The 26,547-nt window shown below is 40.7% G+C and overlaps 1 protein-coding gene across 1 annotated transcript in view; it reads right to left on the bottom strand.

The window, feature by feature from the left end:
* Positions 1-26,547, bottom strand: part of DCDC1 (doublecortin domain containing 1) — a 680,197-nt gene that overhangs the window by 182,427 nt on the left and 471,223 nt on the right. The window contains exons 15-19 of the mRNA XM_077460866.1: positions 22,294-22,431; positions 19,907-20,025; positions 12,530-12,590; positions 5,119-5,256; positions 2,026-2,147 (exon numbers count right to left, since the gene is read on the bottom strand). Coding sequence (XP_077316992.1) covers positions 2,026-2,147; positions 5,119-5,256; positions 12,530-12,590; positions 19,907-20,025; positions 22,294-22,431 — 578 coding nt within the window. The remainder of the gene's footprint in view (positions 1-2,025; positions 2,148-5,118; positions 5,257-12,529; positions 12,591-19,906; positions 20,026-22,293; positions 22,432-26,547) is intronic.

Genomic DNA, 26,547 nt, shown 5'->3' on the forward strand with positions numbered 1-26,547 from the left:
ATGAGGACTGTATGTATGGCATGGATGCCTATGGCAGAACATTCCTTCTGTCAGGCAACGAAGTACTTGGCTGCTCTGGTGAGGAGGGTGGTTTGGACCTTGAGGACTATGCCTGTAAGGAGCCATCTGTCCACGCCCAGAGGGCATTTCTAAGGGGGGAACTGTCACGTCCCCTACCATGCCAAGCAGACAGCCAGGCATGGTCATGCCCCAAGTGGGTCAAGGTGGTATTGAACCCATAACTTGATCAGTCCTTCTCCTACTCTACGTTTGCTGCTCCTGTTGCTTCTTAGCTTCTTACCTTGTTACCGTGGGCTGTTTGTATTTGCAAGGGTGAGCATTCATCTCTGCACTATGGACTCCAACCAAGGTAAGCCCTTACACCTGTATGTTTTATGTAACATAATTCATAATAATGATCTCATTGCACAAACTTGCAAGTTATACATTTCCACTGGGTCAACAGGACATATGGTACATCTCACTGCCTTTGTGGTTAACTATTTCCTACAGAAAATCAAAGTAAAAGTAAAATAGGGAAATTTCAAGCAGGTTCCTTAAAAAGACCCTGTTAGGTCTCTCCATCTACCTCTTTGTGTCAGTGCTGTAGTCTCAGAAAGCTTCTTCAGCATTCCAAACGTCTGAGAGTGTGAAATGCCTGTGTCCCCAGCCATGTGCTTGTTCCTTCCTCCAACTCCCTACATTACTGGGGTTCAGTGGAAGAAGCAATATTTGCTTTGGAAGCAAGACTGGGAACTCCAGGAAGATTCGTTTTACTGCTACAGTATCAGAGATAGAAGAATCCAGTTGGAGATTTTACCCATGTGTGTATGTGTTCAATTATTTTTAATGTCATGCAAGAAATGATAAAGATTTGCCATTTTGTTTTGGGGGGGGGGGGGAGCAAACCACAAGGCTGAATAGTTTTGTAAAATATTTAATGCAGAAGTTTAAGTCTTGGCCTACAGTCAGATGTATAGTTGGATAAGTTCAAAACCAGAGACTTTTTGTGCAGCTTGTAAGCAGAAGACACATATCTGGATCCAAGCCACTCCATTAATTCAGGAATTGTTGTTGCTCCACAATTACACTACCCTTCCTTATAAGAAATTCATATATGAGCACAGGGGCTGCACTGCTAAATTCTGAAAGCTATGGGCCCAATGCTTATCTCAATTTGACACCTGTAACCATGACCAGGACAGGGGGTGGGCAGGAGGGTCAGCTGCCCTGGGTGCAATGGTTTATTGCAGGGATGGGGGCACCCTATGCCAGTTGCATCTGTTAAAAAGCTGACAGTAGTAGTGATGGCAACATCACTTCTAACCCTAACCCTAAGGGAATGGGGGGGGGGGGGTGCAGTTTGGCATCTTTTCCCTGGGCACTGGATGAACTTGTCCTGACACTGCTTGTAAGTAATCCCCTCACTAACATGCCTTAAATCTTGCTAACTTAATGCCATTTCACCTACCACGGATCTTAACCTTTACCATATAAACGCTGATTCACCAGATTACTACTGCAGAAAAGATAGACCAGAGTCATATTTTTATTCTTACTGGATGCATGGACATCGTTATACAGTCTTGAATGTTAATTCAAAATTATTTTCTGTATTGCTCTTTAATACTACTTATTATTACAATTACATAATTTCAGTTAAAGGGCAGAACATAGTATTATACTATATGGTAGACCTACTGTACAGTTACGGGTGTTTTTGTAAATATACCCCTTCCTCCTCACCCCTTTTTTCTGTACCCTCCCCCTACCCCCATTTTCTTTCTTATCAATAACATTTTTGTTTGAATGTGAGAAATACGAGTTTTTTGAAAATTCCATAGTAGAAATGTATAGAAAAGTGGCATTCCTATTTCATTTTGCCAAGGAAATAAAAATATTTGCTAGCAAGCCAGAGGGCTCTGGAGATATTTCAATACTATCTGGAGAATCAATGTAACATGAAACTGAAGGAAAACATCTAATGTCATTGAACAATAAATATATGTTCTGTCAGTGGCTTACCTTTGAGCTGAGGCCTTGGGATGTTTCTCTGCGAGATTCCTCACCAATGCCACTGTCAGCTGCCTCGCTTCCCCTGGGCCCCCTGCGGGCAGTGGCTGGGCATCCAGCGCTTGTGAAAGCTGCTGTTGATTGAAATGACTGGCATCATTCATAGAACTCTTAAACATGAAATGCATCAATGTCATGCTACATTTACTTACTTATCTCGTTCAAACATGAGGTATCACAATTGTTTAAAGTCTCAGAAAGAGGTGGAAGACATGGTACATACGCTGGTTTATTTACTAGATTTTTTTTTTTATTGTTCTCAGCATAGGTAGCAGTCAATATGCCCATCATTTTTTTTACAGTGCAGCAGAGCTGTAACTTAAAGTGCATGTCAGGACAAACTACATACATACCAAATAAATTTAGTACACCTCCAGAATACATGTACATTTACAATATTTTATACCTTTAAAATACTTGTTCTGGCAGCAATCCCATGTACTTCTAAGCCCACGTACACACGGTCGGAGATTTTGCCAACCAAATCCGTCGGATTTTGTCCGTCGGATTTAGTCCGACGGATTGTGTCTGAAACTGTTGCATACACACGGCCGGGCCAAGTTGGCGAAAAATCCGATCTTTCAGAACGTGATGACGTAATTTCGTTACGATGGGACTACATTCAGGCTAGTAGCCAATAGCTTTGATGTAGGAATTTGATCTGAGCATGCGTGGCACTTGGTCCGATGAAAATGCTCTACACATGATCGGATTAGGTCCGTCCGGCCCAGTTGGTCGGGAAATATTTCCAACATGTTGGAAAATTGGGTCGGACGGAGATTCGGACGGAATCAGTCCGATGCATACCAGACACAGTCGGATTATCTGACGACACGGTCCGATAAGAGTCATTCCGACAGATTCTCCGACCGTGTGTACAAGGGCTAACATACTATGCATATGTGTTGAGGGTGTCAAGGATAGCCAAGGTTTCTGTACTGAGAGCACACTCACTATTGCCTCCCAGTGACCGAGCTGTCATAGACAGCTCTTGGTTTCTAGTCATGATCAGTTTTAGGGGAAAGGGAAGGGATCAGATCAGGTGAAAAAATAGGCTAACATCAAAAAAATAGACTGAAAGACAAAGAGAAACCCCCTAACGGGACTTTTTAGGCCATGTGTATAAGTGAAGTAGGATAGCAATAATTACATGTTTGGTACTACAATTATATAAAATCGCAGTATACATTTTATTGAAAATTATATATAAAAACAGAAAGACGGCTGATGGATTAATTGATACATCTATAATGTGCACAAGATGTACAATGTAACCTAAAGTTCTACAATGTCCTGATGGATATCACGATACATGTATCGAGACTGAATACAACATGACCACCTGAAGCGTTTCAGAAATATATTCATTCCTTCTTCAGGGATGTATTTTAGTAGCACATATAAATGAATAAATATAAAACCAGAAAGGTGGCTGATGCATTAATTGATGAATTACAATATGAACAAGATGTGCAATGTAACTTATAGTTTTAAAATGTCCTGATGGATGTCACAATGCAAACTGCAAAACATCCATCTACTAACCTGTGAGTGTGGTTGCTTCTATGTAGGCAAAACTATCCAGGAATCCTGGAAACTTGCTTATCGCCACATACTCAGTATGAGGTTCTGCAATCCAAATTTACCATGGGCCGATATGTGGCCACCACACATGGTAGAAAATTACCCAGAATCCAATTCCTTATCCTAGATAGAGTCCACCCCACTCCTCGAGGAGGGTATTGGAAAAAAAAATTGCTATAAAGTGAATTAAGATGGATTTAAAGCTTATCAACAACATCCCCTCCAGTCATCTTTCTGTTTTTATATGTAATTTTCAATACAATTTATACTGTGATTTTATATCATTGTAGCACCAAACATTTAATTATTGCTATACTACATCACTTATACACATGGCCTAAAAAGTCCAGTTAGGGGGTTTCTCTTTGTCTTCTAGTCATGATCAGAAGCTAGCAGGGTGGGTTTCTGATCATGTGACCATTGTGGCAGCCAATGGTGGTCCTATCATCGTGAATCCCACCTAACCTCTTTGCGTATAGACACATTTCAAGGGATGCTGGAGCTGGGGGCTTAAACTCACATTGCCTTTGCTGTACTAAAATCCAAGATATGCAAACGCTGGAAAGCCAAGTGCCTAGTCTGCCACCTACACCTACTTGGCTTGCTATTTGTTACTGAATTCACCATTCACATATCAGAGCCAATGGCAGATCAGGAGGATTGAGAGAGAACGGGTCAATCATTGACTTTTTTTGCTTTATGTTAAGTTTACCCATCAGAATACCTTGAGTTTCAACAGTTCTGGTGTATAATCTAGACCAGCCTTTTTCAAATATGGTGCCTTGAGGTTTCTTCAGGGGTGCCTTGTCAAAATGTTTAGAAATTGCCCCAAAAATTGTATACAAGATGGTGGCTGGGTGGATAAAACCTGACTTTTAGTTACACAAAGCCTAGGTTTTCATTGTTACAACAACATCAGTCGATAAAGAGGATGTCAGTTGCTTGCATATCATCCTTATTTGACCCTCCCTTGCCTCTCTCCATCAGCTTTGGGGTCTCATTAGCTAAGTGATGGAGAAAAACTAAAGGAGAAGAGAAATATTGGATTACTAGTCATTACCAGTTTGCAAAAGTGTATTTGCCATTATTTTGGAGTGTGCCTCAAGATTGCCCATAATTGTAAAAGGTGCCGTGACTGGAGAAAGGTTGAGAAACACTGATTTCTGCCTTAATTAAAAATGAAAGATAAGCTCTCAGCTCACACAAAAAACAGTAAAGTCGGTCAAAGATAAAGGCTGAGAAGAGAAGGGAGTGAGAATACAAGTATACTGTTTTTTTTTTTTTTAGATTTATACTGCTTTGATGCCGCATATTATTGATATGCTTAAAAGGTAGAATCAAACCTTACAGTAATGACATCTCAAGCAAGACATTTAGCACATTTTCAACAATATTCTGATCAATACAAAACAACTGCAAAGGACTTATTTTGATTTCTATAGACTCTAGTACCAAACTGACCTCTGGGGATGAAGCTGTGCCAGTACCTGGGAGAAAAGGAGATGGGGTATTGTATGGAGGCATATGACCCCCTGCCTGATTTGCCTTCACAGATAGGTTTAAATCCTCTAGGTGGGTGAGGACAAACTCAGGATTAGCCTGCCAGTAAGAAAAAATATGGATGTTAGTAAAAATATATTTTTCATATGTAATGAAGACACAGCTGCTGGCTATTCTAGCAAACCTCCTATATTTCTGTGGAGCCATTATAATTTATCAGATGATGTCAGTACGGCGAAATGCGTCATGGTAGAACCATACTATACCAGCACAGCAGTAGTGATCGGGGGGAAGAAGGAAAGGAATCCGGACCAGGAGACAGCAGTGGGGAGGGACCCAGAGCTGAGTGCGGTAGGACAACCCTTCATATTAGCCGAACACTAAGCTGTATACACACAAACTAATGCTCTATAAATTGGATGTTTGTGAGTGCAATGTTTGATGGTTTTAATTAAATAAAAGATTTGTTGTTTGACGGAATTACACTATATGTGTTTTTTATGAACATCTATTTTCGAGATATTTAATTAACAAATTGTACACGATGGTGAAGGAGAATTAAGCCGAGAACCAACAGGAGATTCTGATAAGGCTTGTGAAACCAGCTGGTTCTGGTAAAAGGAATACCAAAGGGGGACTTTCATCCATCACATATCCTCCTGTGTGTGGTGTTTTTTGTGCACGTGTGGAGGTGTTTTGGAGTAACGGGCAGAAGTGCAATATATGTCAAGACACTTAAGAACCTTGCCAGAGTCTTCTCAGATTTATAGTTACCATTACTGGATAAAAACAAACATTTGATATGAACTACATGATTATATCCATGTTTTGAGTTTATGTTTTTTTTGGACCATATGAACATTTATTGCACTTAGCAAGCATCTGAGTTTGCATAAATTAATAAGCGCTGCTTGATCTATTGATGGATTGATTTATCGTATCATGGATTGTTTGATCGATTGATTTTTTTATTTATAGATCTGGTGGGTATAATTTATAATTTACCTGATTTGTTAAGAGGGTATGCAAAACCTAACAATAAATGTCCTTTATTTTCTCTCTATTTGTCTGTTAAGCATACCATTGAAAGCATTCTGTTCGATAAGTACAAAAAAAATACTTTTTGCTTGTTGGTCCTATAAGAAATCTTGTGTGCTGATAAGTTCCTGGGCTCCCTGCTTGGACTGTACTCTTATCAGTTAGCACTGATCCCAGTTCTCTCTGTGGACTACAGAACAGCTCCATCTATATTATGGAGATGAGGAGAGGGGGATATGTTCTCTAGTCCTAAAACACCTCCTATCCTAGGGTGAAAATGTTGCTCCTCCATACGTCCTGTAATGGTTCATTCACATGCTCAGACCTGTGCAGAATATTTTTTTTAATACATAGATTTTTTTGTTTTGTTATCACGGAGTTGCATGTAGGCAGCCCATATAAAGTGAATGGATATGCATTGGCTATATAGACAAACCTGCACAGCTGATTCTGACAGGTATTCAGGGACAGGTGCACAGACGTATATTCATTGGCTCTGCGTCTGGATCCATCCACCTGTCCCTGTGTACCTGTTAAAATTGGCTGTGCGGGTGAGTACATACAGCCAATGTGTACCCTTTCTTTATATGACCTGCCTGCGAGGGTTGCCAACTGTCAGTAAATTTACAGGCAGTTTGTAAAAATCTGTGCATTTTACAACTGTCTGTAAGTATCAGGGGCTGGTCATTTGTGTTGACTTTTTAAAGTGGTGGGCCAGTTGAAATTTTTTTTTTTTTAAAGTCGGCAGCTACAAACACTGTAGCTGCTGACTTTTAATAAGCACTTACCTGTCCAGTGACTCCGCGATGTCAGCCGCCCGAGGCCAACCCATCTTTCGGGTCCCAGTGCCACCATTCGAACTAAGGTAAACAGGCAGTGGAGCCTTGCAGCTTCACTGCCCGTTTCCTACTGCGCATGCATGAGTCACGCAGTGCTTTGTGAATGGCTGGCTGTGTACTGGGACACACACAGTTCCCAGAACACAGCATGCCCCATTGCCCAGAAGACAATGCAAGGAGAAGACTGAAGATCACCGCGGTGTAGGAAGTGGCAGATTAGGACGATCTGCCTAGCAACAGCCATTTCTGGTAAGGTAAAAAAATAAAAAAAAGTTAATTTTTCTTTTTTTTCAGATTATTAGGGACATTTTTATGCATTTTCTTTTTTCTTTTTTAGGGTGGCCCTTCGCTTTAAGTGTAAACCATGCAGAGTTTCCATATTGTGTTTAAATATCAATTGTCTTAGTTATAGGAGTTCTGGTATTTTCAGGTTGTCTGTAAAAAAATGTGCTCTGCCAGTAAATTTTCCATGTGTTGTCAGTAATAAAAGCTTAGCAGTAGTAAAAAAAAGTAATTGGTGCACTGCAAGGAGCTGAGCACCCATGGGAATGAGCCTTAAAGTAAGTGAGCATCGCCACTGCAGAACAGGAAGTGTTTTTCACTGGGAGAAAATAAAATTTAAAAAAGAAATGAAAAGGCAGCCACTACATCTAAAGCTGTTAAGCTAAGCTGCAATATATAGCATTTTTCTTTGGTTTAGAAATGCTGTAATTAGATTTGGGGGAAATTTCTGTATTTTTTTTTTCTTGCCAGGAGTCAATGTGTGATTGAAGGTGTTAAGTGCAATTACCCTTAATAAAGGCAGTATGTAAACTTAAGCCCCATACACACTATCAGTTTTTCTGCTGAGTTTTTCCTTCAGATTTGCCAAGGCCATATAATATGAGGTCAAACCTTAGGAGTTTCAATGTGTATGCAATCAGACAGGCCCTTGCACTATATGGTTTTGGTAAACCTGAAGGAAAAACTCAGTAGAAAAACTGATACTGTGTATGGGGCTTTATTGGTGATTTGTATCCCGACTGGAGCTTACCAATAAACCCTACACTGTCTGTTCATTTCAAGCAAAAGCCCTGATGGGGGCGCCAGAGGAGGCAGTGTGGTGCGCCCATCAACATCATGCATTAGCAGTTGAGAAGGGGGTGCAGTTCTTTACCCTGGGTGCTAGATGGCTTTGTTCTGGCACTGACCCCATGTATTGATAAAAGGTGTAGCTCTGCTAATAAATGCCTGTATTTTACTTTAAGAAACCCATAAATTAAATGCACCAATCACCCTGTTTTACTCAGTAAGCTGGTGGATTGGATTTTTCTTGCTGTCTCTAAAAATAATTTCTTTGGCTGCCTGTGGAAAGCAGCTAAACTTAGCCACCCATCCCATGTGCTAACGGGTTGGACCAAGTGATGTGTACTCTGTCTCACCTTCAGCTTCATAAAATTGTAAAGCAAGAAAAAAAAAAAAAAGTACAGAAAGTAAATTTGTAGCTGTAATTTTGTAGGCACATTGGCTATGAGACTTCATATTCCCCCAGCTCTACCCTAATTCATAGAGAACAGTGCACTTGTTAACTTTGGATTTTAAAACACCTTAAGGCCGCGTACACACGGGCGGATTGTCTGTCCAACTTAGTCCGCTGAAACGTGTTTCAGCGGACAATCCGCTCGTGTGTGGGCTTCAGCGGACTTTTTCAGCGGACAGTCTGGCGGACTAAGTCTTTCGGAATTTCCGTAATACAGTCAGTCCAAACTTGGTTTCAGCGGACAGTCCGCTCGTGAGTAGGCAAGTTGGACGGACTAAGTATGGCGCATGCTCAGAAAGGATTTACACGCCGAAGGTTGCATTGCAGTGTATTGGACGTCGTATTTCTAGTCCCGTCGTACGTGCTGTACACGTCATCGTGCAAGCTTTCAGCGGACTGTCTGTTCATCGTGTGTGGTCAAGTCCGTTCATTCAAAAGTTGGACGGACTGTCTGTCGGATTGTCTGACGAACTTAGTTGGGCAGACAATCCGCCCGTGTGTACGCGGCCTAAGTCACAATATATGGAGCCACATCACACAGCTCCCGAAGCACCTCATCTATTGGCCCTTACAGTATTATTTTTTGAGATGAAACAAGAACATTAATCTCCATTTTCATCAATAAGTCTTGTCGTGCAAAAAGATACATTTATGTGTTCTTATGTGTCCTTGTTTCTAGCATTCTGTAATTATTTAGTCTGTCAAACTGATAAAAGACAGGAATGTTAGCATAATGGTTTTGTGAAATGTTTAGTTTTATTAATGTCTGGCCACCAAAATAACCGAATAGTGCCTTAATTTATGTGTAAGTACATATTTAAATGTCAATGGTTTAGCACTTAGGATATTGACTTGAATGTCAGTGACCTTGAATTTTGAAAAGCATAGAAAATATAAGGAAGTAAACTGAACATAAGGTTGTGGTTCCATGTAGATGAGAAATGCATGCATTTACTCTTTAGCTGTCAGTGTGGTCAATTTTTTAAAGATTTGCTTTATGGTGTTCTAATTAGCTGCATGCTGGTCTGTCTTGAAGAATGTTAAAGGGCTGATCCATACAGGTTGTCCTCTCTGTAGATGGATGTCTGAGGACTTGCGCAGAAACACTGCTGTTAACTATGCTAAAGCCCAACACTTAAAACACACTTTTCTGGGGGGGGGGGGGGGGGGGGGCACTGCTCAGTCTTCAACTTGGTGACTACAGCTATCTGGAACACCAGGGAACTCCTCCAACCAATGGTATGGCCTTGACAGGTTAAGAGATTGGCTTAAACCCAAGCTACTGCTGTTGTACTTGGCCTGGCTAAGCTTTTCATGCATGCTTATGAAGAATCAAGTAGATAGTGCAAGGCACAGAAATACTATCACAGAACACTGTTTGGTGAGTTATAGAACCCTGACTTCTTTCTCCTAGAACATAGATATAGAGATATACATTTTGTGTGGCTTTGCTTTTTACAGTAGATGATATTTTGTTTTCTGCATAATTGTTTTGGAACAGGAGTCTCAGAAAACCACTGACCAAAGGACTTTGCAGAATGAGGAATTCTAGTGTACAAAGCTGTGCTAAGATGTTATTGAGTCCTTAAGCCACCTACATACACGGGATGACAGACACCAAATCCGGTCATTGCCTAACCAGTTACTTGTGGAAACCAGTTTTGAAAACATCTTTAATTTGGTCCTTCCTGAAATAAGTGTCATTTAACAACGTCTACCAACTATCATGTTCATAAGCAAACCAGTTTAGATCACAGCCTAAATTCAGTTGCATCTTGTCTGCATGTCTACTTTCAAAATCAATGGGCATCTCTAAGACCACCTCCATACAAAAACGTTTTGGTTTTTTGAGGTGGAGCGGGCAAAGGCCAGGGGATTTAGACACCATTCTACCCTAGGCCAACCAGAATGATGACATCCTTTTGTGCAAGCTCTGCCCCTTGTGATGTGATTACTGCTACAATAATTGCCTACTTTATATGCAAAACTGTTTTAAACTGTACAGATCACCAGATGGGTAAAAATGATAAATAAGTTTATGTTTTCTGGACTATAAACAATTCTGACTCATTTGACCATTCCTTGCACACACTACAGTTATCTTGATAAATTAAACCAAGGTCTGCAAATGTCCAGAAGCACACAGAACAGTAAACACAATATGGAAAAAAATTTTAGAGCCACTAAATTTTGAAGTTTGGTATTACTCCTCTAACCTTGTTGCCCTGAGCCAGGGGTCTCCAAACTTTTCACTTCAAGGGCCAAATTTTATATTTAAACATATTCATGGGCTGAATAACATCAGTTATTTATAAATGAATCTGCAGCAGCAGAATAGAACAGAATTTCACAGGCTGTCAGCAGCAGGGCTGGATGGTGCACCTGTATCCTCCACCTGCACCTAAATGCTAGAACTTCATACACCGGGACTAAACTTCCATCTGTATTCCTGTCAGACTCTCCCCGTACATTTGTTCCCCATCAGAGGCCCTGCACGCTTATATCTCCATTACAGCCTCCACACATTTGTGTCACCTTCAAATCCCTACCTACACATTCGTGTCCCCATCAGAAGCCACACAAAATTTTGTCACCATTAGAACCCCCCACACATTTGTATCACTATCAGCACTCCCCAGCACATTTGTGTCCCCATCAGAGCCCACACAAATTCATTTGAGTCACCATCAGAGTATTAGCGTACTGCGCGTGTTCATGAGTGCAAGTGTGTATGTTTGATGGACTTTGGCACCCAGTGGCCTATTTAAAGCAGAGTTCCATCCAAAAGTGGAACTTCCACTTATCTGCTTTCTCCCCACCTACAGTGCCCCATTTTGAACCTTTCAGGGAGAAGGGGGGAACGGGTACCTGTTTTTAACAGGTACCTTTTCCCACTTCCACTTCCATAGTGCCGTCCCTTGGAAGTTTGGCCTCTCTCCTGCAGCCTCCGCCACCAGGCCAGCTATAAAAAGTGCAGAGCGCTTCCCTTAGTGGAGATGGCGACAGCAGAGCCCGACAGCCAATCCGAAAATCAGCTGGGGTGCCGACATCGCAGGTTTCCTGGACAGGTAAGTGCTGATATATTAAAAATACTGTAGCTGCTGACTTTTCTTCTTTTTTTTTCCCCCAGGGGGGACACCTCTTTCAAGACCTAGAGGCTTTAGAATCATGACTGAGTGGTCTACAGCTCCTACTGCTTTTGTCCTGATCCTGTGTACATCCGTTTCCTGACCCAGCTTGTTGACCCTGCATGTTCCTGAACTTCTGTTGCTGACCTTGGCTTGTGACACCACCTTGCTTCCTGACTATTGTTCTGGTACCTCCATTGTTGGTTTGATACTGACCTTGGCTTGGCTCTGACACAGCTCCTAGTTCCTGAAACTGTACTCCTGTTGCCCGGTCTTTGCAATTTTTTGCCTGTCTGACTACGCATCCAAGGTCCTGCATTTGCCTGCTGCCAGCTTGCTTGCTCTGCTCTGCATCTGCTATCAGATCTCCTACAGATACCCGTGCAACTCTACGTTCTGTTATACCCTGTCATCATCCCCAGGGAAAACAGGACGATAGGTGTAAGGGCAGCCCTCTCGTCAACTCAGCCTCAACCAAGTATGTGACAAAAGGACAAAATGTCTGCCGCAATTACTGTATAATACCAGTTGTCCCAGATTCATTCATTGGGACAAAATTTCTAATTATTTATATTTTTATTTATGGAGAATATGACTCTGTCACTATAGACTTTGGGATAATGTTTTTTTACTACAATTCTTTTTCACATCTCAGCACTTCCAAGCTCAGCTGATATACACCTTGGCATTTGTTTTACTGCTTATAAACAACAAAAGGTATCAATTTGTAATAAGAACTGAGAACGCCTTCCTGTGCAAATGGCAAAAACACAAGAGCAGTGATACAACGTACATTCAGCCATAATGATCTGTTCTTCAGGTAAGCTTGATGGAAATTACTGACATACCTTGGGGAAGATTGCGCCCTTGTTACTAAAGCCCCATAGCTGTCCACTTTCATTCCGGCCCCTGAAATACAAATATCAGTATTTGAGTTATGCTGCCTTCAAGGGAAGACTGACATGTGCCAAGCTTGTCAGAAGTAAGATGGCTTACAGAAAAGTCCCTGCTGTGCCTGTTATTCCTCTAGAATTTATCATTTTCCATGCAGGTTAAGTCTAATTCATTGCATCAGCTTTATCAGTGTAGTTAGGCTACCCGTACACAGGAAATGATCATCATCCAATATGGTCAATAATGGTCGAACTGGGAAACTAGCATATCTGTAAGGGCTGATCACAAGCTGTAGAGACACCCTCTAGACCTATCAATCATGACAAAGTAATGGATTTTTCCAGTCAATTAGTTTAGTTCCCTGAGATAAGGCCAGCAATGGAGGTGCCTGCAATGAACACGAAGCAATGCAGTCACTAGACTTAAATAGAGAAACTGCACAAGCTTTTTTTGATGGGCAAAGCTCAGACATTTCTCAGCAGTGTTGAAGCCCCTTCTAACCTTATGCACATTCCTACTGGCCAGGGAGGTAATCCATCAAGATAGTCCCTTCCTGGAAGTGGCCAAATTTGCCAATTAAAATGGCCCAGATTTTAGGCTGCAGACAATCAAATGAATGTCAAAAAATTGCTGAAAGTTCTTGTCCCTATACTTGTTCCAGGTCATTGACCATATGCTAAAGCAATAGCATCAACTTGAAAGTCAGGGAACTTGTATTCTCAATAGCAATCAGCCATGGCAATTGCATCAATGGATAGCAATGGAAGCATTCTGTGGCAGCAATGCTTGGGGGACAGAAGAGTTGTACAAGCTTTGGATCTTCTGAGTTTTATCTCATGTCTATACCCAGCCTTAGAGCTTGTGATCATGAGCGTTGTGAATGCAAAAAGCAGCTTGAAGTAGCTCTGAAGTGGGTTAAAGTCAAGCCCATGAAAAATGCATATTAAAGCACACCTAATGCCTCAAACACATACACATACAAAATGCCCATAGCAATATGCATGTTAGAAAATGTGGATGTATGGAAGCATGCACAGGCACCAACAATGTTCTTGGTGAATACTAAGCCATATTTCTGTTAGTTTCTCAAGGACTCGAGTAGAAAGATACAGTGCATCTGGAAAGTATTCACAGCTCTTTACTTTTTCCACATTTTGTTATGTTACAGCCTTATTCCAAAATTGATAAAATTCATTATTTTCCTCAAAATTCTATAAACAATACCCCATAAGAACAATGTGAGAGAGGTTTGTTTAAAATCTTTGCAAATTTATTAAAAATAAAAAACTCCCATGACACTCAAAATTGAGCTCAGGTGCATCCTGTTTCCACTGAACATCCTTGAGGTGTTTCTACAGCTTGATTGGAGTCCACCTGGGGTAAATTCAGTTGATTGGACATGATATGGAAAGGCGCACACACCTGTCTATATAAGGTCCCACAGTTAACAGTGCATGTCAGAGCACAAACCAAACCATGAAGTCCAAAGAATTGTCTGTAGACCTCTGAGACAGGATTGTATCGAGGCACAGATCTGGGGAAGGGTACAGAAACATTTCAGCAGGATTGAAGGTCCCAATGAGCACAGTGGCCGCCATCTTCCATAAATTGGAGAAGTTTGGAACCACCAGGACTCTTCCGAGAGCAGACCTCCCTGCCAAACTGAGCGATCAGGGGAGAAGGGCCTTAATCATTGAGGTGATCAAGAACCCAGTGGTCACTCTGACGGAGCTCCAGAGTTTCTCTGTGTAGAGAGGAGAACCTTCCAGAAGAACAACCATAACTGCAGCTCTCCACCAATCAGGCCTGTATGGTAGAGTGGCTAGATGGAAGCCACTCCTCAGTAAAAGGCACATGACAGCCCACCTAGAGTTTGCTAAAAGGCACCTGAAGGATTCTCAGACAATGAGAAAAAAAAATCTCTGGTCTGATGAAACGAAGATTGAACTCTTTGGCCTGAATTGTAAGAGTCATGTCTGGAGGAAAAAAGGCACTGCTCATCACCTGGCCAATACCATCCCTACAGTGAAGCTTGGTGATGGCAGCATCATGCTGTGGGGATGTTTTTCAGTGGCAGAAACTTGGAGACTAGTCAGAATTGAGGGACAGATGAATGCAGCAATGTACGGAGACATTCTTGATGAAAACCTGCTCCAGAGGCTTTGGACCTCAGCTTGGGGAGAAGGTTATTCTTCCAACAGGACAAAGACTCTAATCACACAGCCAAGATAACAGAGGAGTGGCTATGGGACAACTCTGTGAATGTCGTTGAGTGGCCCAGTCAGAGCCCAGATTTGAACCCAACTGAACATCTCTAGAGAGATCTGAAAATGGTTGTGCACCGACGCTCCCCATCAATCTGATGGAACTTGAGAGATGCTGCCAAGAAGAATGGGAGAAACTGCCCAAAAATAGGTGTGCCAAGCTTGTAGCATTGTACTCAAAAAGACTTGAGGCTCTAACTGGTGCCAAAGGTCCTTCAACAAAGTATTGAGCAAAGGCTGTGAATACTTATGTACGTGTGATTTTTTTAGTTTTTAATTTTTAATAAATTTGAAAAGATTTTAACCAAACTTCTTTCACGTTGTCATAATGTGGTATTGTTTGCAGAATTTTGAGAAAAATAAGGAATTTAAGTCTGTAACGTAGCAAAATGTGAATACTTTCTGAATGCACTGTATCCCAGCTGCAGATATGGCACAGCTCCCTCTGCCTTGAAGTCTCACTCTTCCTACTGCAATATGTTTAGTGCTTCTGCTTCAGAAAAAGCAAGGAGAGTGCTGCCACCTTGTATTGGACACAGGAGTTCAGCAGACCTGGAAACTCAGTGATAGTGGTTTAACTCTAAGCCCTTGTACACACGGTCGGACATTCTGACAACAAAGTCCGTCGGATTTTGTCTGACGGATTTTGTCCGAAACTGGTGTTGCATACACATGGTCGGACAAAGTTGTCGGAAAATCCGATCGTTCGGAACGTGATGACGTTATTCGGTTACGACGGGACTACATTCAGGCTAGGAGCCAATAGCTTTGGTCTAGGAATTTGATCTGAGCATGTGTGGCACTTTGTCCGATCGGAATTCTTTACAAACTACGACGATCATGTTGTTGGAAAATTTTATAGCCCAGCTCTAAAACTTTGTCGGTAGGATATTCTGATGGAAACAGTCCGATGGAGCCCACACACGGTCGGATTATCCAACAACACGGTCCGATCAGACATTTTCCGTCAGAATGTCCGACCGTGTGTACAAGGGCTTAAAGTTTATACATATAAACCCCATCTATGTACTATTCTTATCTTCTCCCCTTTGGTTTGTAAAATATACCATAATAAGTGTTTTGTGCTGTATGTTGGATACGTAAAAAAAAAAAAGGTTGATCCTGACAGAAATCCAGCAATCTCCTAACTTCTTGCACATTTTGTCTTTGCAGCACTGAAATCCCAAGCATTTTTGTTTGCCCTGCCCAGTTTCTTCTGTAAACTGCAGAACCCCTCCCCACTAAGTTATGGGGATAAGGAGAGGGGAGCTGTTCTGCAATAATAACTAGGAGCAAGCAGTCTTGGGGGATTCCCCTATAGATTCATTACAGTGAGTGTTGTCACCCTAGGATGGTAAGTGTTTTACTGACAGGATCACCAGGTGAAAATAGAGGAAAAAAACAAGAACAAAAAAGAAAACGAAGAACTGGTAAGCTTCAATACATTATTTTTTCTTAGATTTAAATACACTTGAAGCATTTAAAAATCCTGTAATACGTTGTAAATTTTTTTGGTGGCCCTTATGCCCATTTCACATGGGATTCAGCGTGTATAGGAACAGTGTTAACAGCAAGCTTCTACAATGCATTCGCAGAGCTTTCAGTAAGCGTTTACAATACCATACAGCTCCAGTTTGAGAAGGTTGAACACAGATCCTAGTGTGAGTGCTGGCTGTCAATTTAAAAAGGCTGCTAAGCAGGCTTCAGCACTACTTGAAGCTTGTTGAAATCCTGCTGAAGCCTGATAGTAGCTTGTTTAAATGGACAGGGAATACAAGGAAGAGGTAGAAAAAAACCCTGGAGGGAAATTAATGTTTAAAGTGGTTGTAACCCTAAAGAAAAAAGAAAAAAATCTTCTGTCCCTTTAAGACATAATACACAGCATAGTGTTTCTATAGTGTCACTTGTCCCATTCTATGTTGTACAATACCTAGTTGATCCTGCCTGTTCCTATCATCCCCTGTTTAAACTGATCACGTTTATCATGGCTGCTGACCCCATTAAACCATGGTCAGTATACATGCCTCCATCATCCCACTCTCTCCTCAGTGTCTCTGTATCTCCCCTCCCTCTCTCCCTTCCGTAGTCTGTGTGTGAGCCAATCTTCTCCCCGCCTCTCTCCTCCCCTCTCTCATGTCTGTGTCATTTCATTTTCTGAAGCTGCTCCAGTGCTTGTAAAGTAAATAAACATGTATTAATTACTTTGATCCTTTTTGTTTAAGGTTCCTATTCAGTACAGTGAGTGTGTTTTCCTACAATTATAATGATAAATACCTCTTTGCAGAGTCTTCCTGTGCAGTCATGTGACCTCCCTCTGCCAGCTTGCATTAATCAGAGAGGAATCTCAGCCCCCGCCACATTTCTCACTGATTCGGAAAGGAAAGCAAAGGTAGGTCACATGACAGCACAGCAAGGCTCTGCAAAGAACATATTTAGCATTATCATTTTAGGAAAACAAATACACTGTACGGAACATGGACCTAAGTTCAGACCCTGCTTCTGTGGTGGCAATTAGGGATATTCTACTGGCTTGGCTGCTGCAGTATTATTAGGATGGCGATACTTCATAAATTCCTATGTCTCCTCGAAGCCCTTTTGGTCTACATCCCCATAAGCTTCATGAAGCGGGTCAACAGAATTTACACTAAACTTGTCTGGGCTATCAACTTCAACTTTTCTCTCCTCTGTTTACCAAAACTACATGGAGGTATCACCCTCCCAGATATTATCAAATATCTGATAGTCTCTCATCCAATACGACTACTTAACTGGTGCAATCACACAAACCACAAACAATGGGTGTCACTGGAATAGGCCAACTCTATCTAGGTCCCTGTGATGTCCCCTTCAATCCTGAAAGTTTATGCCATGATAGGTCCAACCCTGAGGATATGTGCCATTGTCTGTAAGAACTCTGAATTATCTCCCATCAACTCACCCTGGTCATTGGCAAACCTAACTTTCCTCTGGGTTTAAGAGGTGGCCCATTTCATTCTCTGAGTTCCCAGGGCAGATTTTCAGGGTGCCATTTTTTATACTCTCTGGTCAATGGCCATCCGTGGGTGGTTTGTCTGCTCCCGACAGTGCTTTTGGACTAACTCTCTGGGAAGTATTGAAACAATTATGATCTTCTCCCCCGAGATCTTTCTTGCGCACAATAACTTCATTTGTGCAGCTATGTCTTGACTCCAATCTCAACCAACACACTTTGTCCATCTTATATCTCTTTCTTTCCTCTCCACAACAGAAATATAGAGCCCCCTTCCAGTGATGCCAGGAAGCAAACTTACAACAATCCTTTACTTAGAAACAGTTCAGGAAATACTGCACTACTTCCTTAAATTTTCAATCTATTCCAAATATCAGGAAACCAATAATAACATGGCTGCCCTTTTGTATAAGCGTCAGGACCATTTCTTAAAAGCACACAGATTATATACTCTGGAGGGACCCATCCCTTTTTCTCTTGCATAACTCCCACATTTCTGCAAGAACCTATTGGAGGTCGGCCCTCTGCAACCTCTTTAATGCAACTAAAGTCTGCATCCCCTCAAAGTAAAGGTATGGTACTAAATTGCAAATCTTGATATGGAGATTTCTTTCCCCTGGATTACTGTTATAGATGTGCCTGTTAAACTTCCATGAATTCATTTTATGTGATTTATCATATCTTGACCCTGCCTTTGAATTTGCAAATTGTCTCAAAGACTTCTTTTGATAAATAAAAAATCTGCAAGAATAAAAAAAATCTTCAACAAACTACAGATTCCTCCATAAACTTCCCTAATATAGGCATATATGTCAATGGAAAGAGCAGAGATACACTGAGCAAAAACATAAACATTCAATTCAAGGACAACAGCTCTGGTAGGCATTCCTGCAGTCAGCATGCCAATTGCATGCTCCCTCAAAACTGCACATTTTAGAGTGACCTTTTAGAGCCCTTTCACACTGTGCCGCCTAGGACGTCAGCGGTAAAGCGGCACTATTTTTAGCGCCGCTTTACCGTCGTACGATATTAGCGGCTGAAAAGGGGTTAATTCCACCCACAAAACGCAGCCGGCGGTATAGCAGCACTGCCCCATTGATTTCAATGGGGAGGATCGGTGAGTTCAACGCTCCAAAGAAGCTGCTGGCAGGACTTTTTCTGACGCCCTGCCAGCGCACCGCTCCAGTGTGAAAGCTCGAGTGAATGCAGCCACTTTTTTCAGGCGCTATACAGGCGCAATTTTTAGCGCTGTAGCACCTGAAAAAGGCCTCCAGTGTGAAAGGGGTCTTATTGTGGCCAGCCTAAGCCCTTGTACACACGGTCGGACATTCCGACGGAAAAGCTGGGATATAAAATTTTCCAACAACATGATCAGATCGGACTTTGTCCGATCGTTTGTAGAGAATTCCAATTGGCCAAAGTGCCACACATGCTCAGGACAAATTTCTAGACCAAAGCTATTGGCTACTAGCCTGAACATAGTCCCATTGTAACGAAAAAATTTCATCACGTTCCGAACGATCTGATTTTCCAACAACTTTGTCCGACCGTGTGTATGCAACACCCATTTCGGACAAAATCCGTCGGACAAAATCTGACGGATTTTGTTGTCGGAATGTCCGACCATGTGTACAAGGGCTAAGGCACACTTGTGCAATAATCATGCTTGATATGCCACACCTGTGCGGTGGATGGATTATCTCGGCAAAGGAGAAATGCTCACTAACACTAGATTTAGACAGATTTGTGAACAATATTTGAGAGAAATAGGCCTTTTGTGTACATAGAAAAAGTTGTAGATCTTGGAGTTCAGCTCATGATAAATAGGGGCAAACACAAAAGTGTTTATAATTTTTCTCAGAGTAGATAGCAATATGGGCAGGTTCTCCCCTTCTCTGATCCTAAGAGTAGCTAGCAAGCATAATTGACAGAATTCCAATCCAGACGAAAGTTGCAAGAATGGGACACTCATCTCAAGGGTGATATAGAGCGATGTAAGGGCATTAAACCATGTGTCTTTGAAAACTTTGAAAAAATATATTGTCTGACATTGCTGGTCACCAGCTAAGCATTCTCACCTTTTTTGAAGTGCAAGTCCATACCCTTCCATAATGGTACCCTCTGCATTTCTGAGAATAATAGGCTCCCCCACAGCCAGGCAGATCTGTGGCATTGCTTTACTCAGGATCATGCCAGCCTAGTAGAAAGACATTAAATCTGTGAAAAGCACCAGAAAATGAAACATTCTGTCCTAATAAAGAGGTCATCATAGCTGAATAATCAAACCTATTAGAAGCTAAATACTATCCACAACTTAGTGGCCGATCCCTGTTTCCTGGCAGTGATCCTTTTTACAACTGCGGCAGAATTGTACGGTTCATTGCGCTGCAGAGAAGACCTCTGGTATTTCCACCCTGCTCTATCCTAGATGCGTCTCGCAGGGTAATGATGCAGGTTCTATAACGTGTCACTTGCTGTACTCCTAACACCTCATTTTCCTTCCAACACGTACGTGCTGACAAAAGACCGCTGAACCGAAAAGATTACAGAAACGCTGCCGCCTTGAAGATAATTAAGAAAAATTATACATATGTTCCCAGTGAGACTTGCCTGTAAAGTTGTTACAAAGGTTAAGAGGATTTGACACCAAGGGTAGGTCACTTATCCCGCAATGTGGCGGTTAATAATTTTAATATTACATAATGCATGTAATGCAGAATTTGGCATGCAAAATGTAAAATAATAACTATGATTTACTTTCCTGGGAACAACAAGGGCAAAAGGGGAAAAGTGAACTGAGCTAAATGTGATAAAAGTTTTGTAGAAAGAAAAAGGTTATGGCTGAGATTTCACAGGTTTGCTCCAGTAAGGGCTATTTGTATCTAAAATAACATCACACTGGAAAAGTAAATTAATAATAAATGATTAAAATAAATACATCTTTTTCAAGCTTGAGTTTTATTTGTGTTTAAGCATGTGTGAAATATTTTATCTGGCATAAGAGGACTAATAATGTTCAGTTATTCTTTTAAATTCACGTGTCCCCATCACACCGCAGCTAAGCCTCTGAGGGGGACCAGACCTTTGTTTTTGTTGTTAGTTTGGTGCGTTATACTTGTACGGTATATTGATTTCAAATTATTTTGTGTCTATTTATTAGGCTTGTGCAATTCGTTTCGTAACGAATCAAAATTCGGCCGAATTTCGCATCTTTCGGACATTCGGATGCATCCAAATGTCTGAATAAAAAAATAACAAATAACAACTAATACGAAAGAAATCTAACGAATGAATTTGAATTAATTCGACATGATTCGGTAATTCTTTAAAGATCTAATGAAACAAAAGGTCAGCTCAAAATAAATCTTATAATCCAATCAGCTAATTAATTTTGTGTCGGAGGATGGATTACTGGCAAAGTGCATTCCTGAGAACTGAGTTAGAAGGGTGTTGTATTGTTTTTGAGCCAAGGAGAAGAGACGTTGTCATTGTGTGTGTTAAAAGATTCAATAAATAAACGATTTTCCAAACTATGAATCATTATCACGAATGTCTATACATACATAAATAGCGAATTTCAACGAATACGAACGAATGAATTCGAAACTCTATGAATAATAACGAATTATCCGAAAACGTATTAACGTAACATAACGAATATAACAGAACGAAATTATGTATTTTACGAATGACAACAAACCGAAACTAAACAAAATTTTTCGTTGTGCACAAGTCTACTATTTATATTGCACGTTTTTGGAATAAAATTTTTCTGTCCTTATTGTACCTTCTGAGGTAGTATGTTGGGCATGGAGTAATGATCAGTGGCAAAGCATACCCCCCATCATTGTCTCTAATTCACGGAGCTCTGTAGAAAACATAATTTATTGAGACACAGTCCAAACGCAACTACTGCCAAGACCTTAGAAAACCATTAGACCATTAAAACCTCCATTAGAAAACCAGAATGTCTTGGACATTTTAAATGATCATATTCTAAATGTAATTTATAAAAGGGACATATCACACTACTGTTTTTGCCTAGAAACTCTGACCATTCATGACCATTCATGAGGAAGTTGCAACCCACATTACAGATAGAATACAATGATGCTTTTATTGTTATTGATGCCATGTTTGAAGATATAATTATTGTGCCTTATTTCGTTGTATCTTTTATAATTTGTAAAAAAAAAAAAAAAATGGGGTACAAAAGACATATTACAACAGTTTAAAAAGTTAAAATAAATAAACTTGGTTGAGACAAGCATATAGGTTTAGGTGACAGCTAACTAAAGACATGCTTCTAGAACCCTAAAAAGCCCTTGTATGCCAAATACCTTCAGGTACCCTTAGTGCAATTGGCAAAGTTGTTGCGAGTAATAATATTTTAATTCATGACTTTGGTCACATAGCAATAGTAAGAAAGACAAATACTGATGGGAACGCTTGATTGCTATCTTACCCTTGTGATGAGCCAGACATTACAAGAAAACAGTCCCAAAACAGGTTGGTCAAGTTGTCCTTTCTTCCCGGACTGACCTGGAGCTCTGCTTATTTTCTCAAGCATTACTGATGGATGTAAAATCATTTGTTGGTCCACCTGCAGTTTAATAGTTACAAAAGAGATTACCTTGGAAGGAGATGTATACCCATCATTTGCAACATGAAAAAATATTTTTGTTAAAACCATGGATCCTATGCTATATTATGCAAAATCTATCCAGAGGGGTGAAATGGATTTGTTTGATAAATAATATCATGGCGGCGGAGAAGTGGAAGGCAACATGCAAGGGCTGTCATAATAGGTTTTAATGCGATTTTGGGCCACTTGGATTCATTATACCTCTGGTGCTTCAACGGCCTCGCATCCCACCATGTCTGCGCCTGATGGTTTATGTACTGCCCTTGACCCTCTCCCTTTTCTTTTGGGTTGGGTGATGCTACTTTTGACACATTGATAATTTTTTTTATATTTGTATATGCACTTTAAAAGGGTTAGCATAGGCTTCCTGGCCTTTCTTATTTGAGCTTATATTGTCATTGTGTGATTTATGATCCGGTCTGATATACTGGTTATAATTCATAAGCGACTGCATGATTTTACTGGAGTGCTGACATTGTTGCTTTGTTTTTGTTTCTTTCTTTGTCCAACCTTATTTCCCTGACTTTTTTTTTTTATCGGTGCTGTTGTATTATGTTGTTAGATGTGATTTCGAGCACCATGGCTTTCATAAATAATTTGTCTTGCTGCTCAGTTTCTAGCCAATGTTATGCACTGTTTGGTGTTCAGTCATACTTATGTATGTACGTTTTTTTTTTTTTTTTTATTGTTTCCTATTTGTCTGTATAGAATATTTGAAAATGAAAGTAAAGATTACATTGATGAAAATCTGTCCAGAGCTTGCATGTCATTTGAGTACACCCCTTACCATTTAAAGCACCTCTCTAAATATCAAAAGCAGCTATCAATACCAAAAGGAAGGTGCTGGGGCCAAGAGAAGGCGGACCAGAGCATAGACATGTGATCTCTGGTATAAGTTTTTAAGATAGGGTGCTCTGGACTCTCAAAGTGTTCTAAAAATAATATAAAGATGTTAGGTTTTATATGGAGGTGCCTGCTACACAATCCAGAGAAAAATGTAAGAGAAACGTGTTCTTTGTCCATGTAGGACAAAGCTACAAATTCATTTTAAAAGAGACTCCACAATGGTATGAGGTAGGGATGTCCCCTTTCCTTGTTAATATTTGCTCTCACACTAGAACCCCTTCTACAGTGAATCTGAAACACTCCTAATGTAAAAGGCATAGTTACTGGAGGTAACAATCATAAGGTCGCAGAACATGCCAATGGCCTCCTCTCTTAGATTACCATTCCTTACTATCTCCTTACTTGCTCTGTTAAAGGAGCTCCACATTTATTGATCCCTATCCTATTTGGCTTTTTATCAAACCATGCTCTACAATTACTCCATCCTAATTTGACTTTTAAATGGAAGGATAGGGCTTTACAAGGACAGGGCTTTACCTTGACACTCAGATTCCTGGTGACCCCCAAAAAATATTCAAATTTAACTTTCTCCCTCTCCTCCGCATATCACAATCTAACATGGACAAATGGAGACACCTGGTCATCTTCTGGTTTGGAAGGTGTAAACTACTGAAATTGAATGTGATACCACAACTTCTCTATCCACTTTAGACCCTGCCATTCAGACTTTATCATGTTTATTTGGAAGGGGAAGCCTGTGAGAATAGGAGGAGAGACCTTGCTGCTACCTAAAGTCAGAGGAAGAATAGGGAATCCAGAACCAGTTCTTTACTACAGGGATGTCCACATGGCCAGAACCATCCCCTGGTGCAGACATTAGGCCCACAGCTTTGGGTTTTCCAGGAACAGGACTACTCTCCATTTCTGTTAGTGCTGGTTAAATGGGCATAGGTTAGTGCTCTCAGGGCACTGCAAAACAGCCCGCTCATTGATCCCAGCTTGTGTGAAACTAGTAGGTTTTTTGACTTAACAACTCGCAGAGCTTTTCACCTCCCACGACATTAATAATAGGACATCCAGAGTTAACACTAGGCTACATGGAAAAAATCTTCAGACAGTGGACAGACATAGGCCCCAGGCTTCATGAGAGCAGACACGTTTCTAACCTCTGGACATTGGAAGTCCGTGACTGATCTATCTAATCACCCTGATGTCCCTTCCTACTCTGGCCCTTTTTAGGGAAAATGGAATAGGGCCTTCAGCTTACCTTCACAGACAAGCAGAAGGACATCATTTTATTCTTTGCCTATAAGGCATCAGACTGCAGCAAATACTAAGATATTAATTATAAAATGATATGGGTATAGAACAACTTATATCTTTGATAAGCTATTTCTGCTGCAGAGTTACGGAGGAACATATATATGTTTTGGGACTGTCCAAAATTGCTTCCATTCTGTTATCAAGCCATTACCCAGTTAATGGGTATTTTCTTAAAGGGTATGTAAACCCTCGCATATACCCAGTGAAGTGAATAGCCTCAGATGATACACAGAGATAAAACAAATCTCTCTACATAAGTTTTACATGTATATCTGCTGTCTTCAGCATACTATATTTTTTAGAAAGTACATACCGTGCTAGAGATTTTTTATTCCTGTTTAGCACTGGGTGTGGATTCCTGGCATACACTGTGTGACAGCTGAATGGAGGAAAGGCCCACGCCCACTCTCCACATAGGCAGAGGAAGGAAGGAATGTGCAGAGCTGTGCTGTGAATAGAAAAGCTTTCTGCTAATCTATTTATAGCCCCCACCCCAACACAAATTTCAGGCTGGTTTATCTCGGTTGTCAGAGAACTTGTCAGAAGTTATCATGCTGATAACAGAAGAACAGAGCAGCAGAAAGACATGTGACTTGGGACTTTGGAGAGAGATAAGAAAACACTACAGATATATGTGCTTAGGTCAAATTTCATGAATCAGGTTTACATCCACTTTAACTAGAATTTTACACCTCTGTCCAGGAAAAGGTACAAGAAATTCTGTTGATCAACCTGTTAAATGTGGACATGGTATGCATTCCCAGTAATTGGATGCTGTCTATACCTTCAACTTTGGTTCAGTGGGAAATCTATGGAAAATGTCACTGTGTTTCTTGGAGACAGAACAGATGAACATATGGAAACATGGTTTTACTGGGTTTTACTGGGTACAATTTCAGTATTCCACAGATTACTTACAAAAACACCTCCCCTTTTGCTTTGTACCCCCCACCCCCTCCTTCCCCACCTTTCTTCTTCTTTTCTATTCCCTGTCTCTACCCCACCCCCAATTTACCCTCACTCCTTCTAACCTCACATCCTCTTCCACATTACCCCACGTAAAAACCCACGTGTTTTTTCCTTTACCCCACGCGTCTAACTACCCCTATCTAACAGCTTCCCTCACTTCCCCTTTTTAAACAGAAAAGTTGGTGTCCACTAAATTTTCCCCAACCCAAATATACAGTATGTGGCATTCCAGTTAGGCTACCTTTCAGAATTTCTATAAATGTAAACTTAGGTCTTTTTTTCTGAGCACAGCAGAACACAAAATATTGTTGATTGGCGTGTATGCAGTTTTATTTTTATCATGGATGACTTTGACTATTTAGTAAGCTTTTGCTACAACCTGTCACTGCTGACTTTGTATCAGCGGAACTGAACAATGAAAAATGTAAAAAAAACAAAAGTAGCTCCACCAACTGATTATATTTACATTTTATTTGCTCCCCTGGTCTAGGAAAACATGTAAAAGGAATGAGTTTAAGGTGAACTAAACTCTCAATCAACATTTACTATTTTTAGTCGTTATGCTGCTAACATTAGTAAATGGATAGGAAGGTGTATTATATTTCCTTCTGTTCAACTTTGTATTTACATTTCTTTAGTGCTTCCTGGTTTCTGGCATAGGCCAGAATGGCGTCATACATCCCATGAGGTTTCACATGCACTTTTCCATACCATAGCAGGGCGGAAGTGACGTCAAAACGTCACTTCAGCCCATAGCTCCTAAAGGCAAATTTTTTCATGTAATTTTTTCAAATGACAATTTTTTTTTTTTTATGGAATTTTAGTCCAAATATGAGATCTGAGGACTTTTTGACCCCAGATCTCATATTTAAGAGGACCTGCCATGCTTTTTTCTATTACAAGGGAACACAATAGGAATAAAAGTGATCCAGATTT

The sequence above is a fragment of the Lithobates pipiens genome, unplaced genomic scaffold (assembly GCF_037356315.1).
Source record: "Lithobates pipiens isolate NorthernLeopardFrog02 unplaced genomic scaffold, aLitPip1_a1.2 Scaffold_10, whole genome shotgun sequence".
NCBI classification, from domain to species: domain Eukaryota; kingdom Metazoa; phylum Chordata; class Amphibia; order Anura; family Ranidae; genus Lithobates; species Lithobates pipiens.